The 15,606-nt window shown below is 41.3% G+C and overlaps 1 protein-coding gene across 1 annotated transcript in view; it reads left to right on the forward strand.

Moving 5' to 3' along the window:
- CCDC141 (coiled-coil domain containing 141) overlaps nt 1–15,606 on the forward strand; it is a 192,770-nt gene that overhangs the window by 155,764 nt on the left and 21,400 nt on the right. Inside the window, exons 14-18 of the mRNA XM_036254760.1 lie at nt 926–1,105; nt 1,665–1,790; nt 3,634–3,822; nt 4,659–4,838; nt 6,818–6,967. Of these exons, the coding sequence (XP_036110653.1) occupies nt 926–1,105; nt 1,665–1,790; nt 3,634–3,822; nt 4,659–4,838; nt 6,818–6,967 (825 nt within the window). The remainder of the gene's footprint in view (nt 1–925; nt 1,106–1,664; nt 1,791–3,633; nt 3,823–4,658; nt 4,839–6,817; nt 6,968–15,606) is intronic.

A 15,606-nucleotide genomic window follows, 5' to 3' on the forward strand; every position in this document is an offset into this window, starting at 1 on the left:
AATTAATATAAGAATATAAATATGCAATATTAATGTCATTTAAATTATTTTAAAAATAAGGTAGACTATTATTTAAAATATTCTGTTACATTTTATGACACAATCTAAGAGGTTTCTTGACTTTTAAGTACTTAGTTGTCATTGTCATTACAGAAATTCATGCACATTTTCTCTCTAGAAATTCAAAGATTTATTGAGAATGGCTGGCCATCCAAGTAAAAATCATTGTTTTGCCAAACAGTCTTCTACATTTTTGATGTTTGCACATAAAATCACACGTGGTCTCACTCTTTACGTTAAATTTCCCCTGTTTAAAACCGCTGTTTAAAGAATTTCAAATCAGTCAGCCAGACATACAGACGTTGAGAAAGGAAGCCTTTACATTTAGATATTGTGCTTCTGGTGCACAATAGAGATACAAAAATAGAGATATATAGATGCACATTTCTCACAAAAGGGCGTAACCTGAGGAACTGCTCACAAGGGATAGTTTAAAGAAAAAAAATGGTCCAGAACAATTTGCCCCCTCATATTCCCTGATAGTGAGATTTTAACATCTGCTAGTGTGTTAACATTAAAGGTAGAATACACTTTAAAACATATGCATTAAAATAATCTTGGCTTTAATATTTCTGTATCCAAGAGCTCATTCAATCACCTCTCAAGCCTCTGGAAATAATCAGACTCTGGCAGGTGACTCCAACACCGCTGGGCTCTTGGAGAGCTCAGGACCTGATGTCCAAGCACAGGACACGGGTTCTGAGGGCCCAGCTGGGCCTCTGCACAGCCATCCCTGACTTGTCTTGATAGCAGAACCATCCATGCTGTTTCGGTGTGATCATATTTGCTGCCTAGGGTAGTTATATGCAAAAATGCTGTGTTTCTTGAGAAAGAAGAGCCATCATATAGATTATTCATTCAACAGGCCAAAGAGAGTGAAATAGTAGACGTGAAGAATAAAGTGCACATTACGAAGAACACTATGGAAAGCCAGAAGGCAGAGAGGGAGGAACTCGGCCGCCTGCGGATGGCGTGGCGACGGAAAGCCACTGCCGGCAAGCCCGTGAAACAGCAGTGGGGAGCGTTCAAAGAGCAACTCAGAAAGGTGAGGGGTACACGGTGGGCGATACTCCGCCTTACAAAGAAACAAAACTCTGGCGCGTGGTACAACATGGAGGAACCTTGGAGGCATTAGGTCAAGTGAAATAAGATACAAAAGGATGAATATTATATGGTTCCACTTATATGAAGTACCTGGAGTAGTCACATTCACGGAATAGTGGTCCCTCGGGGCTGGGATGGGGGCAGGTGTTTCATGGGTACAGAAATGCAGTTAGGGATGATGAGAACGTTCTGGCCATGGATGGTGGTGATGGTTGCACACCAGTCTGAATGTTAATGCCACTGAACTGCACACTTAAACATGATTAGAGTGCTCAAATATTATGCAAATGTTATGCCAAGAAAACCAGAAGAGGTCAAGGAAACCAAGGGCCTATGCTTTTCTTCATCGATGTGTTTTAGCACCAGGAGCTCAGGTGGTGAGTGTTTTCACAGGGATCAAAAAAGGTGAACAACACACTGTGTCATCACCGGAATGATCATAGGTATTTGCTGGTGGTGGCAAAGAAAACATATGTATAACTATCCAATGTTTATTACAGACTACTCACAACTTAAAACTCCTTCAGGAAGCACTTCTGCCTGTGTCTGCCCTTGACCTTGGAGGGAGCCTCCAGAGCATTTTAGGACTAAGGAACAAATGGAACGCAATGAGGCCTCAGTTCCAGGTAACGAAACAAACAGCTAGGCTTGGGTGAATGGAAAAAAAAAATTGTAACCGTTTGATTGCAATTTACCTTATTAATTTTAACAGACTGACAAATTGCTATTTTTTAAACAAAAACATTGCTTGTCTAAAGATCCTCTTAAAAAACACATTTTTCTTACTGTGTTTTTGCACTATTTTGTATTTGATGATACACAAACATTTGGGCTACAAAATGTCCTAAAGGTGGTCTCATCTTAGATTATTTTAACTTACATTAAATTATTAATGTATCCATCATAAATATAAGCACTGCAGTCGTTTTCTGAGGGGTATAGACATGTTTGAGATCAAGTCAGCTCAGAAGAAGGATGAGCAACCTCTGGCACACAGGCGGTGCTGCCCTCTGCCCCTGACATGTCCACGCTGAAGTCACAGTCTCCACCCACTGGCACTCTGGGCTCCTCCCACCCCCCCCCCCCCCCCGGAATGTTGCTGTGCTCACCTACCTTCCCTCTCAGAGAGCCCTCGGAAGTGAGAGATAAAACCATGAGTCATGTTCCCAGGCTTACTGCTAATGCATTCTGAGCCCCCACCTCTCGCCACTCCTAAATGCTGCACAGCTACTAAAAATGGTCACTGGTCATGTCATCCTCCTGCCTGGATTCTTGTTCTTTGCTGCGAGTTAAGATACCTGTGTTTCTGTTTGTCACTACTTTGTAAGTGTTGGCTTTAAAGAATCCCAGAATTAGATGACTGAGGATTCTTTTATGGAATATCTTATTTACATTCATTTCAGACAAACTGATATAGTATATAATCACCTCCCTGACACACACACACACACACACACACACACACACAATACAGCATTGTAGCCCACAGTGAACTGTTAGAAAATCCAGTTGGCCTCCATGTTAAGTTTATTGATGTACCGTGTTGTATGCTTATTTGCATTTCGTGTGTACTCATGTGGTCATGCCCTACACATGCAGGGGTGTGTGTGTGTGTGTGTGTGTGTGTGTGTGTGTGTGTAAATTCCTCTAAATTAGGGACTGTGGAGCTTCTTCAGCTCTGTCTCTGTGATGTGCATATTATTTGATGCCCACATGCTTGATTTAAACTTGAAGACCCTTATTAGGTCACTCTTCTGCAAATTATCTCCTTAGCCTAAATCTTTTCCATTACTTTTATCTTTGCTGTAAGATCTAGTCCTGAAATTATAGTAGCTTCCTCTTTGAACTGTTCACACTTTACAAGTTCTACCCAAGGATCTGGACTCCTCTGAGGGATATCTGAGTCGTGCTGGGTGAGAGGGAGGGCAGTTTATCTCTCCCTCGTGCAGGGGCTATTTGTGGACTGGGGGTGGCCACTTGTAATGCCGCATATCTACTGTGCGACTCAGCTGCGGCTCATTCTGATCATTCTTTTATCACAGAGGACAAGTAATTCCCCCAATATATTTTTATCCTTGTCTTCTTTTGGTGTTCTTACTATACCACCTGATTCTAAATATCAGAGATGCTCATGGCTTCATAAAACATCTGAAATGCATTTACTTAGCACATGACTGGAATATTTGGTGAGCTATAGAAATACACAGCTTTCCACTTCACCATCTAACTTTGAAATACTTTGTTTTTCATTGCTCATACTTTATAAAAATCTTTCTGAGCAGATAGGGATGGAATACGTTATGCTTAGCATCAAACTTAATACCTGGATTTGCAGGGATGGGGGGAGGCTCACAATAAGTTTCTGTTAACAAATGAGAGAATGATTGGTTATTTAGGTCTTAATATGTCCTTTATAAAGTAAAAAGCTCTCTAAAAGCTGGATTTCTTTGATTGCTGTCAACATTTTAGCAACTGAATGATGAGGTCCAATACATTATAAAAGAATCCGAAGAGTTAAGTGGCAAAGGAGCCCCCGTGAAAGAGAAGTATCAACAGCTGAAGGACCTCATTCATCTCCATCAAAAACAGACCGAGAGAATCCAAGACTACGAGGACATCCTGTACAAGACAGTCCAGTTCCACCAAGTCAAGGAAGAGGTAAGATCTGTCACAGATATTTGGAAGACCCTCAGTTATAAACTACGAAATGAAATATAAATTATTATATAATCAATAAAAGCCAATTTGCTTATTCTGATATTAGAAGACTTCTACACCTGGCCTCTAACTTTTCTCTTACTAAACCTCTATCCCCCCTCATATTCCAGCCGAGCAGCTCTCTGTCCCTCAAAGATGGCACACACATTTCCAACGCCTTGGCCCGTAGGCTGCCACTATCTGACGAGTCCTTTTCTCTCTTCTCGACTATCTAACCCTATCCCTCCTCCCAATGATACCACCTCTCTTGGAATGACTTTTCTCTCTTCCAGATTTCTAGAACTCTCATTGGTTATTCCACACATCTGTCATTTTAGCAACTTGATTTTTAATTACTTTTTACCCCCAACTGAAGTGTAAGCTCTTAGAGGGAAGAAAACACATTCCTTTTTTTTTTTTTATCTCAAGTACCTGACATCATAGGGTACTCATTAAAAATTCATAGTTATTAGCCTTTTTTAACAGAAAATAGAGATGTATTGATATCCCTTAAAATAGCCTCTGAATGTACTCAGATCATAGACCTACATCTTCCTAAGGTTTTAGGCTATGACCAAAAAGTATTTTCTTCTTCAATAGAAATGGCAACATTCGCCCCTTAATCTCATGCTATTGATTCGCAGCATTGTAACTCTTATTTGTTCATAACACTAACAATTACAGATGGGCTTGGCAGCATTTGACCAGCTAGTAAAATAGTTTATAGGAAGTACGCTTTAAAAAGCTGTCTTCGCAGAAATGGAACTCATGTTCATTGTTATTGCCCTATATTCCAGCTGGAACAACTCATCAGATCGAGAGAACTGGAGTTTCTAGAACAGCCAAAGGAATTGGATAATGCTCACGATGCCCAGGTTCGCCTCAGTCGCTCTCAGGAGAAGCAGGCACATATAGACCATCTCCACAAACTGGCCCTTTGCCTGGGAGTGGACATCATCTCATCAGTGCAGCGGCCTGTAAGCATCTCAGAACACCATCACTCATACCCAATTACAGCTGGGAGCTGGGCTCTCACGGGGGAGACACCAGGCAGATCGCCTAGTGTATGTTAAATTTCAAAATGCATTAAAGCAATGGGGTAGTTATCTGTGGTGAGCTTCTGCCACCCATAACAAAAGAAAAACACTTAAAAGAGAAAAATATCTGACTATAAAGATTTTGTTTAATACATCTATTCTCATGCTAATTTAAAAAATTGTTGAGGTGTGTTTTCTAATACAGCAGTTGGGTTTTTGCATTTGAAATGTGCCTAATGCAACTAAGGGACTAAAATGTCATTTAAAAGTTGACACTCAGTGTAGTTATTGGAAAACTTTTAAGTATGTTTGGAACAACTTGGATATGGGAATCTACATTTTGAACTATAAACTCTGTGAAGTTTAAATACGGATCAAGTTTTTCTGACAGGAATTTAGCAAAAATGGAGATGTGCTGGGAGTGTGAAATGCATACCAGATTTCCAGCACTTAGTAAAAAAACAAAAACCTTATTAATATTTTTATATTTGGTTATGTGGTAAAATGTTGATCTTTGGACATATTTGATTAAACTCTATTATGAAAATCAATTTCATCTGTTTCTTTTTAATATGGCTACTAGAAAATTTTAAAGTATTTATGTGGCTCATGTTATAGTTCTTGGACTCTGCTGCGTTAGCATTTCAGATCTGGAAGGTGCCTGAGATCGTCCAGCCTGGGACCCCACTTTATAGATAAAGAGTCTGAGTCCCGAAGAAGCTGGTTTATCCATCAACGCCCAGAATGAAGGAGCCTCCTGGTGGAGACCAAGGGCTCTGGGCACTAGACATCGGGTCTGCTTTGGTCCACTGGCTGGACCTTACCGAGGAGTCTCAAGACAAGGAAATCATTACAGACCAAATTTTCCTAAATAGCACATTGGGCTGTGATTTAAAATACATGTATATTTTAATTTAACTATATATCCTTCTCCAAATTCCTAATTTGAGGGGGAGAAGATTGTGTTTATTCTATAGAATATATACAATACTAATACAATAATAATGGCCAATTTCATTTTAAAGTTTATTTAAGATATCCACTAAACTCGATGGAATGCACTGAACCTAAAGTAGTTTTTTTTTTTATCCTCACCTGAGGACATTTTTCCATTTTTGCACAGATAGAGTGGGAGGGAGAGAGAGAAAGAGAGAGAGAGAGAGAAACATCGACGTGAAAGGGGCACATCGAGTGGCTGCCACCCACATGACCAACCAGGGCCGGGGACAAACTGCAACCGAGGTACATGCCCTTAGCGGGAACCGAACCCTGGTCTCTCCGGACCGCAGGCCGATGCTCTAACCGCTGAGCCAAACCGGCCAGGGCCTAAAGTAGTTTTTTAATGGAAAGATCTAGGAATACAAAATATCTGTCACTGTTAATAGAATCTACTTTTATCAAGAAGGGGCCCTTTTTTTGTTTTTAAAGAATTTTATTTCATTAGCAAGTATATTTTTAAAAGGGAAAAGAAGTAGGGCATCTCCCTTTGCACAAACCGTGTGCATTGTCCTGCGGTCAGCGGGTCGCGGCCTCCGCCTGTGCGGTGGGATTGGAGCCCCGCAGGATGGCCCCGAGGGGGAGGCGGGCTGACAGGGGAACTAGTGCAGAAGCCGGTGTTTCTAACGTGCTTTATGCCCTTTGAAGTAAAAACTGTACGTTATGGCGAGTGGTGTCTCTGAAGAGCTGGGTGTGATGAGCGAGCTTCAAAAGCGCAGTTTCAAGACTAGAAGTCGAGTGGTTGCCTTTCCCATTCTGTTGGGTGTCTGGCTTCTTCCTGAAGTCCTCTTATTCCAACAGCTTAAGGTGAAGTGAATCAGGGCCTCCTTTTTAAATTGTCAGTCGTGAGCACCGTCATGCAGGCGGAGCCTCCTTGCCTCTTTCCTGTGCCCTTGTTCCCGCGGCTTCTCTTTCACTTGCAGAACTGCTCCAACGTGTCTGCCAAGAGCCTGCAGCGGCAGCTGGACGTCCTGGAGGGGGACAGTGTGACCTGGCGTGCCAAGGCCGAGGAGCACGCGCGGACCCTGGCCCGCAGCCTGCAGTACCACACCACGAGGGACGAGATAAATGAGGTGGGTGGCGGGGCAGAACCCACACACTCCGGACAGCCTCTCAACCTAACGCGTGCGTCTCAATGTCTGTGTACGCACACATACATACACACACACTGCACATACACTCACGCATGCACACACATGCATGCGCACACACATGCACACACAGGCTTTTAATCCATGCAGTAAATGTCTCAGAATTCAAAGCATGAGTAAACCTCAGGCTCCCAAACTCGTTGAAGTCAGTACATTGTCAGTGCACAGAGAAACCTAGGGTTTACTATTCCAGCATATTGTGTGCTTTTTTCTCCCCCGCTCAAACCCGTATCACGCTCATTTGGTTGAGCGAACGCAGCCTGTGCGGGCAGAGTGACACTTCTTTGCGGCCAGCTCCAGCCTGCTGAGATGCTATTTAGGTGCCGCTGACTCATGGCGAAGCAATGCCAGGGGAGCAGGCTCTTTCCCTCAGAGGCTACAAGGTATTGTCACCAAAGTCAAGCATCTGATTTTATGTTCATTCAGAGTGGCTTTTCTGGCAAAACAACTCCTAGAGAAAAAGAAATAACAGGTGACAAATTTCCTCTGCATCAATGCACCCCTGTCATGTCATTCTATCTCCTCTTCCTCAGTTCTACTCGACCCCAACCCCCAGATACACACGGAACCGCAGCCACCACCCTCCCCAAGTCCAACATTCAGTCAAAGCCTTCCTTGTTCAGGACAGCAAGGGTCCTGACTCTCCACTGAAAAGGGGGGAGAGGGAGGAAGTAGAAACCTACTTGAACATTCTGTTTATGACCAGTTTACACAGTCTGGGCCCAACACATATCAAACAACATTACAGCATGGACTAAAGTATTTGTACCTAAACTTGAGTAGTGGTCTAGCCCTGAAGAGCCCTTTCCTGCAGGCCACGCTGTCCTAGACCACAGGCAAGGGCGGGAGGCGGGCACAGCTAGAAGGAAAGTAAGGGGAGGAGAGAACAGGAGGGGCCACTTGGATCTCACTCAACAGGAGGGAAACAACAACGAGCATCAACAGTGATGTTCATTTTAGCAATGTGCTGTGGGGCGGTAGAGTTTCTGCTCAGAGGCTGTTCCAGGCAGTCATTTTGGGATAGGGATTCATTTGGGGTCAAGCCCACAGTGCATCCTGAGCTCTAGGTAGCAGAGTGGCCCCTTCTGGTCCCTGTGCTGCAGCTAACACTCAGTCAGGTCCTGGAAGGAAAGCAGTCTCAAGGAGAGCATCATTCTCCCCAAAGCTATGAAATTTAGATTTGCAACCATGAAAACAATTTGTTTACTATCTTTCCCCCAAGTTATCTTTTTCCTTCTTCTCCCCATCTTCTTTTCCTCCCCCTCTTGTTCTTCTTCCTCATGGTAAACTTCTGGTCTTGCTGAAAATTGCTCTCCCTGCCTTGGTGTTCAGCTCTTTATTGACTGAAACCGCAAGTGGAGCTGGCTAAGGTTTACTCCGAGTCCCCTAGGGCACAACTTCCATCTCTCTGAAGCGCTGTGGCATTTATGGGGCTGGATCTCCCGGTTCAGGCCTCTCCTACAGTGGGTTCTGTTTACACAGGCTGCCTTGTGATGAGCGTGTGCTGGGAGCCAGCTGGCGGGGACAGCAGATCACTCTTCCAGTCATAGTAGGGATGCCCCAGGATTGTCTGTACCGTAACAGGAATGAGCAACCAGATATGTGCAGGCTGATTTAGAGATCAGATGTCAGTCTAACAGGATCTTCAATATTAAGAGAACTATTCTTCCCATTTGCTCCTACTTCAAATCCAACTAATCTTTGATGTAGGTTATAGTTTCACATTTAAAGGATCTCTGAAATCTTTGGTCCTTTCCCCCATTTCCCTTCTTGTAGGGATAGTGTAGTATCTACACCTTAGACTTTCCGACCATGAGCCTAAAAGGGAAAGAAATTAGAAGGAATATTTTCAGTGCCCTTTAGTAAAATATAGATATGTGTTTTCCAGTTTGTATTATGAATACCAGAGTGCAAGCAGATAGCCAGATTCCATGTGGTAATGATATCTGACACCTAGACAGTTTTATTATTATCATTAATTTTGGTGTAGGTACTTAAAACATTATGTAAAGTTAAAAGAAATATATTTCACTACTCTTTTTCTATATAAAAAAATTAAGTCAGAAACCTCACCAGGGAACTAGACCATGCATAGCATTTGATTTTTTAAGTTGATTGGAAAGTACATTGTTTTTCTTCTAATGTTTCATTATTTTCTTTCAATTTATCTTCAGATAGAGTGGGAGGGAGAGAATGGGAGAGAGAGAGAAACATCAACTGGTTGCCTCCTGCACAATTCTGACCAGGGCCAGGGACAAACCACAACCGAGGTATGTGCCCTTGACTGGAATAGAACCCGTGACTCATTGGTCCGCCGGCTGATGCTCTACCTCTGAGCCAAACCTGCCAGGGTTCATTGTTTTCTTAAAGGGCTTCTTGCAAGTTCACAGATTCCAAGTTGAAATGAATTTTGGAGGATGTCTAGTTTAACTGTTTCATTTTTCAGATGAGAAAACCAAGATGTATACAATTTTCATTTGACATTGTGCCACAGGACCGCAGAGTTTCAGCTCATAGAGTTCCAGGGAGTCAGCTTTGGGCCAGAGGCTCACTCATTGGCCACTGACACACTTGCCGTTTGCTAAACTCAGAGTTCCCACTCACTTAATGTTTTGGTCCATTCAGTCCTGCACAATCTGATGTCAAGTGTACCTTTCTATACTTTCCTGTTTTATCTTTACTCTGCGGCATATGTGTCATAAGATGTTTGTATGATGTGATATTATAACACAGTTAATTTGGTTATTTCAACCAGAATTACTTTCCTGATGTTGCCATAACTTACATGGTTTTAACCACACGAAAAGCCCTTAGAAAAGGATGTGGTACCTCAAGGCAAAATAAAGTGAGGTGTTCTAAATGTGACTTTAAAATGTGATAATAACTCCTGAAAGACAAAAAAAAAAAAAAAAAAGAAATGCTTTCGTGCCTTAATTATCTTTGGGTAAAAAATACTACTATTTTCTAATTTCATATACTCAATGACATGAGAAATTGTGAAACTTCATTTTCTCCATGTCCCACTAGAAAACACAGCCTTCAGACTGACATATTTTGTGATTTTTTTTCTCACCCATTTCTCACAAAGATATGTTTGTATGCATAAATGTTGAATTTCATTATGTATTATCTTGCCTGAGAATATAAATAAGTTATTAATACACAAATCATTACAGACATTCTCTGCTGTATTTCATGACAAAATATCATTACTCATTCTTTACACGTCTTCGTTTAGAAATGTAATAAGTTAATATTGAGCATGTTTTCTTTTTTCAATCTAACCAAAAAATTACCTTTATATTTACATGATGTTAATGGAAATTTGTAGCTAGAGTCTCATTATGGGCCACAAACAATTACTTTGCTGAAAAGAATAGTAATGACAGAATTGGGTTGGTATCCATTTTCTCAAAATAAATTTTACAGTGAAAAGCTTTCATATAATTATATTACTTTAGCCTGAATGTTTTATCTTTTGCACTGTAGCAACATCTAACCCGTCAGGAAGGAAACAGAAAATGACTTCTCTCTCTCTCCCTCTATCTCTCTGTATGTCATATATCTATATTTATATCTATATCTATATATCTATTTATCTTTCTACCATATGTCAGAATCTATGTTCTAATCACCCAAATTATTTTGTCAATTTGGATCAGAAATTTTTCTGAGTTCCATGGATACAAGTCAGATTAGAAACGATAAATTAGAATAGGGGGATGGTGCAGTATAGACACATATACAACTTTTAAATTAAAGCTCCTGACGTTATTTGGTGATTTTCCAGTGACAAAATGACCATAGACAGATACCCACTAGCAGGAAAACAAGCAGAAAGTGAGTGTATAGGTGGGCAAAACATCTGATGGGAGCAGCTCAGATAACTTTTTTTTTTTTTCAGATTGATAACCCTAATTTATCATTTTAAGGAAAAAATTAAATTATTGTCATTTAGCAAATATCAGTGTGGCTACTGTGTGCAGGTGGGTGTACGGACGCAGAGGTCCTCAGGAAATAGAGTCCGGGGCTAATTAAGGCCATAGGACGACACGGCACTGGTTATCAGGCCTCACCGGGGGTCCACTCGATGGTGTGTGGAAGAGAAGGGGAACGATTGTAATTTGTTCTGAAAATGTCCATCTCCCAGGGTTAAAATCTGTTAAAAGATTGGTGTTTTGCATCTGCAAAATGATTCTTCTTTCTAAAGAAAATGGAGAGCTAAATTGTAAAATCATAGTCATCATGTTCAGAAAATAAAACTTAAATAGATGATGAACACAAAACGTGCAGGGTGGATAAAATAGGCACCACTGAGACTTGCTGCCATCCAGCATTTAAAACGGAGGAACTGTCTTCTCTTTCTAAGCTGCCCTACTTTCTGGGGCTACAGGCCTGGCCTTCAGCACAGCAAGACAGCAGTGCCGCCACCTTATGGAAAGAGGGCAAGAGAGTCTTGTCCCAAAATCTCTCCAGCGAGTCTGCCATTAATAATTGTATAAAAGTCATTCCAGTCAAACTGTGAGTCTTTGGGTCCCTTCCTTTCCAATGCAGACATCCCTGGAGACGATGCCACTGCAGCTTTCTCTCACTAAAATGAGCGAAAATCAGATAGCCTTTTCCTTCCCGGAATGAGCACACTGGTGGATAAGAAATGAAGCTTGTGAAATGGACAATAAGAGAAATGGACTACTTGTTTTGTGTGTTTGCTTCTGGCCCAGCATGTGCCATAGTCCTACTGAAAGGCTGTTGTGTGAAATGTATTTCCTTAGTTTTCAAATGTCCCACGTAATCCAGCTGGTGTGGCTCAGCGGTTGAGCGTCTACCCATGCACCAAGAGGTCGCTTGTTTGATTCCTGGTCAGGGCACATGCCCAGGATGTGGGCCGGATCCCCAGTGGGGGGCATGCAGGAGGCAGCCAATCAATGTTCTCTCTCAACAATGTTTTTTTCTCTCTCTCACTTCCTCTCGCTCTAAAATCAATAAAGGAAAAAAAAATAATAAATAAAATAAAATGCCCCATGTCCCCCACATAAACCGGTCTGGCCAGCAGCAGACTCACTAGTCGTACGATCCTGTGCCAAAGCTGCCTCCACCCGCACTAAGAACAGCGTGCAGCCTCGTGGTGTCGGCCTCTGTCCCTGCTGCTTCCTCTCAGAGAAGCTTTGTTCGCTCCGACCCCCGAGAGAGGCCCCCTGCTCCCTGAGCATTTGGTGAAGATGTCTATTCTGCTAGGGTAAAAAGAACTACAGTTTTAAAGTCATACTATTTCCCCCCTAATTATAGGAATATTAACCTAGTCTGCTTCTTCTATAGCCAATATGGAGGGCTGACAAGTGGGGAGATGGGGGGACCACACTATTCACGGGGGCGGGGGGGAATCTCCCTCCTGAGAGTCTTCAGACTGTCCTGCGTTTTATGAATATGAGTGAATGAATGATAACAACATTTAAATATTCCTGATTGGGTGAACTCTATCTTGCCCCAGGGTTGGGTGTTGCTCCCGGCTCTGTGCCCTGGCTGAGCAGTTGTCTTAGCTGTGGCCGCCGTTCCCCACGGTTGACAAACTAGCTAAAGTTAGAAGCAGCTGCACGGGCAGTGATACCACAGTCAAGGGACCACGGCACTTGGTTCCTTTAAAAGTATGATCACGGGTTATGTGGGGATTAGGTGGGAAGTTAAGTTTTCATATTAAAATGTGCAGGTAAGAAAATTAAGCACAACTAGATTTTTTTTTTTTTTTCTGAAGGTAGTTCATGCATGCTGCCTTCCACTTGTATCTGCAGTGGTCCTGAATTTGAGCTGGGACAGGCACAAGGTTTAAGATGGATTTCTAGTGCGACCCAAAGAGAAAAGTGCCAGCAACTTTGTCAGAGGAGCTCATGTGTCAGAAAAAAGCTGATCCCATGCACATACCCAGAGTGCCACGAACATTCTCTGGACGTATACGTCATTTTCAGTGGTGCTACATACATTCTGAAGCAAGCAGAAATAAAATTGCACTCATCATTTATCAGTCTTAAATTTCTTCATCTAGAGTAGACTTAAAATTTCCTGGTTTAGAATGAATGGGTTAAGGTTCAGCCTTTCTCCATTCATCACGTGGTTTTGGAGTAGATGTTGGTCTTTGCATTTAAACAGGTAGATGTAACCCGTTGATGATCAGGGTGGTGACGGGGCTGCTTTTCCTTTTCCTGTACTTAGTTCATAATCAGGATGGGGCAAAAGTAGGTTACCAGTTCATATGGAAAAGAATACAATAATTAATAAATAACAATACAAGAATAAACTGTTTTGCATACTTACAACTGGAAACCTACCTCTTTTGCCCCACCCTGTGTGTGTCGTGTGTCAGTAAGGGAAAAAAAGAATATAAAAAGAAGATGGTTTGTTTTTTAGTGGAAAATATTAGTAATAGAAAATGTTATTTTCACCCTTAGCTTTATTTTTAATTTAAATTTATTTTTATTAAAAACAAAAATTTTAGTTTTAATTGTGATAAAATATACATGCAGTTTATGATCTTAACCATTTTAAGGGTACAGATCAATAATATTAAGTTTATTTACATGGTTGTACAAACATCACCATGTTCATCTCTAGAACGTTTTCATCATCTTAAACTCTGTACACATTAAACACTAACTCCCCATGGAGAACATGTTTTCTTGAAGATACAAGGGTCTGCCCTGGTCAGTGCGGCTCAGTGGTTGGAGTATCGACCCTCGGACCAGAGGATCATGGGTTTGATTCCCGATCAAGGGCATGTACCTGGGTTGCAGGTTAAATCCCTGGCCCTGGTTTGGTTGAGCTTGTGCTGAAGGCAATTGATCAATGTGTCTCTCTCACATGGATTTTCTCCCCTCTGCCCTCTACTCTTTTTAAAATCAATGAAAAAAATATCCTCAGGGAAAGATTAACAACAACAAAAGAAAGATTCAAGGGTCTCTGATTTCTTCAGGTGTGGTAATTATACTAATAGTTGCAGATTTTGACTTCACAGAGAAAAGTTCCTTCCAAAGTTTTATGTGAATAATTCAAGATATTGTTTCTATATCTCAGCCCCATAAAATTGACCTCATTTGTTCTTTCCCACTAAAGTTAAACACATGCATTTTAAAACATCAAATGTCAAAGAATTTAAAAATTAATTGGTTATTTTATAAATATAATAATTGAATATGATCTTTTAAATATTTTTCTGAGATCTAATAAAGAAATAGTTTTCAAATTTTGAAGCTATAGTTCTTTTGCTCCTTTAGAATATTATTGATATTAGATTAAATGTTTAATGTGGTCTCTGTGTGCTTGGTTTAGATTTTAGCTTGAATATTCAACACTTTAGTTTACCAAATAAAGAACACTGATGAGGTACAGGTGTGTCTGATGCAAAATTTGCATTAGTATAATAATTTTCATGTATGTAGGTCTGTTAGGGCTTTATAGTAATTATCTCCAGGAAGTGTTAAAGGTAAGGTCAAGGTTTTGTTTTTATACATGCACAATTTGAAATAAGCATTTGAGAAAGCAAGCATTTTCTAAAGCAGGTATGGTTTTCTGTGTTAGAAGTTCACAGTCTAGTAAGTACACAGCCTTTATTCCCTCCCGAATAATTGTTTTGCTATCATTGAAGAGAATTTTAATGTTTTTCTGACTTTCCTTATCATAGCTCAAATTTATCAGCCATGACATTCATTCTTTTTTTTTTTATCCTCACCCGAGGACATTTTTTTGTTTTTTGTTCAGATAGAGTGGGAGGGAGAGAAAGGAAGAGAGAGAGAGAGAGAGAAAGAGAGAGAGAAAGAGAGAAAGAGAGAGACATCGATGTGAAAGGGACACATCGAGTGGTTGCCACCTGCACGACCCAACGAGGGCCGGGGACAAACTGCAACCGAGGTACGTGCCCTTAGCGGGAACCGAACCTGGGTCTCTCTGGACCTCAGGCCAACGCTCCAACCGCTGAGCCAAACCGGCCAGGGCACGACATTCATTCTTGATGTCAAAATGCTTGCATATAATCTGAGAAGGTTTATGTTTTCTCCGTGCTTTGCTGGTAATATAAAGAGAAAGTGGTCTGTCAATATGTTTTTTCTTCTTGAATGTACAGAGGGGCCCAGAAAGTTGTGTGTCCAAGGCAACTGGACTTCTTACAATTTTGCTTTGCTGGTAAAGTCCAACTATTTGTCCTTAAGACTGTCATAGTGTATGCCCTGTTCTCAATGTTTAGCCAAATACTTTTTTTTTTTCTTTACAGGTTCCAACTTTTGTTTTTATTTTCTGTCGTTGCCTAAAAAGTTACCCCAAAACTTAATAACTGCTTACTTCTTGTGATTGTCAGTTGAATTGGTGTTCTGCTTCTGCTTTCCCGAGTGTTGACCGATGATGGCCAGCAGGTTTAAAATGCCCTCACATGTTAAGACATGTTGATGATGGCTGGCTGCGGGGAGCCCAGTAGAGGCGGTCTGCCTGAGACCTATGTCTCTCCCCTGCTGGGTTCCTTGGTTCTCTTCCAGCCATATACTTTATTTATGCACAAGTTAGCAGTGTTATAATTGGTGACA

The sequence above is a fragment of the Molossus molossus genome, unplaced genomic scaffold (assembly GCF_014108415.1).
Source record: "Molossus molossus isolate mMolMol1 unplaced genomic scaffold, mMolMol1.p scaffold_m16_p_11, whole genome shotgun sequence".
Classification (NCBI taxonomy): Eukaryota; Metazoa; Chordata; class Mammalia; order Chiroptera; family Molossidae; genus Molossus; species Molossus molossus.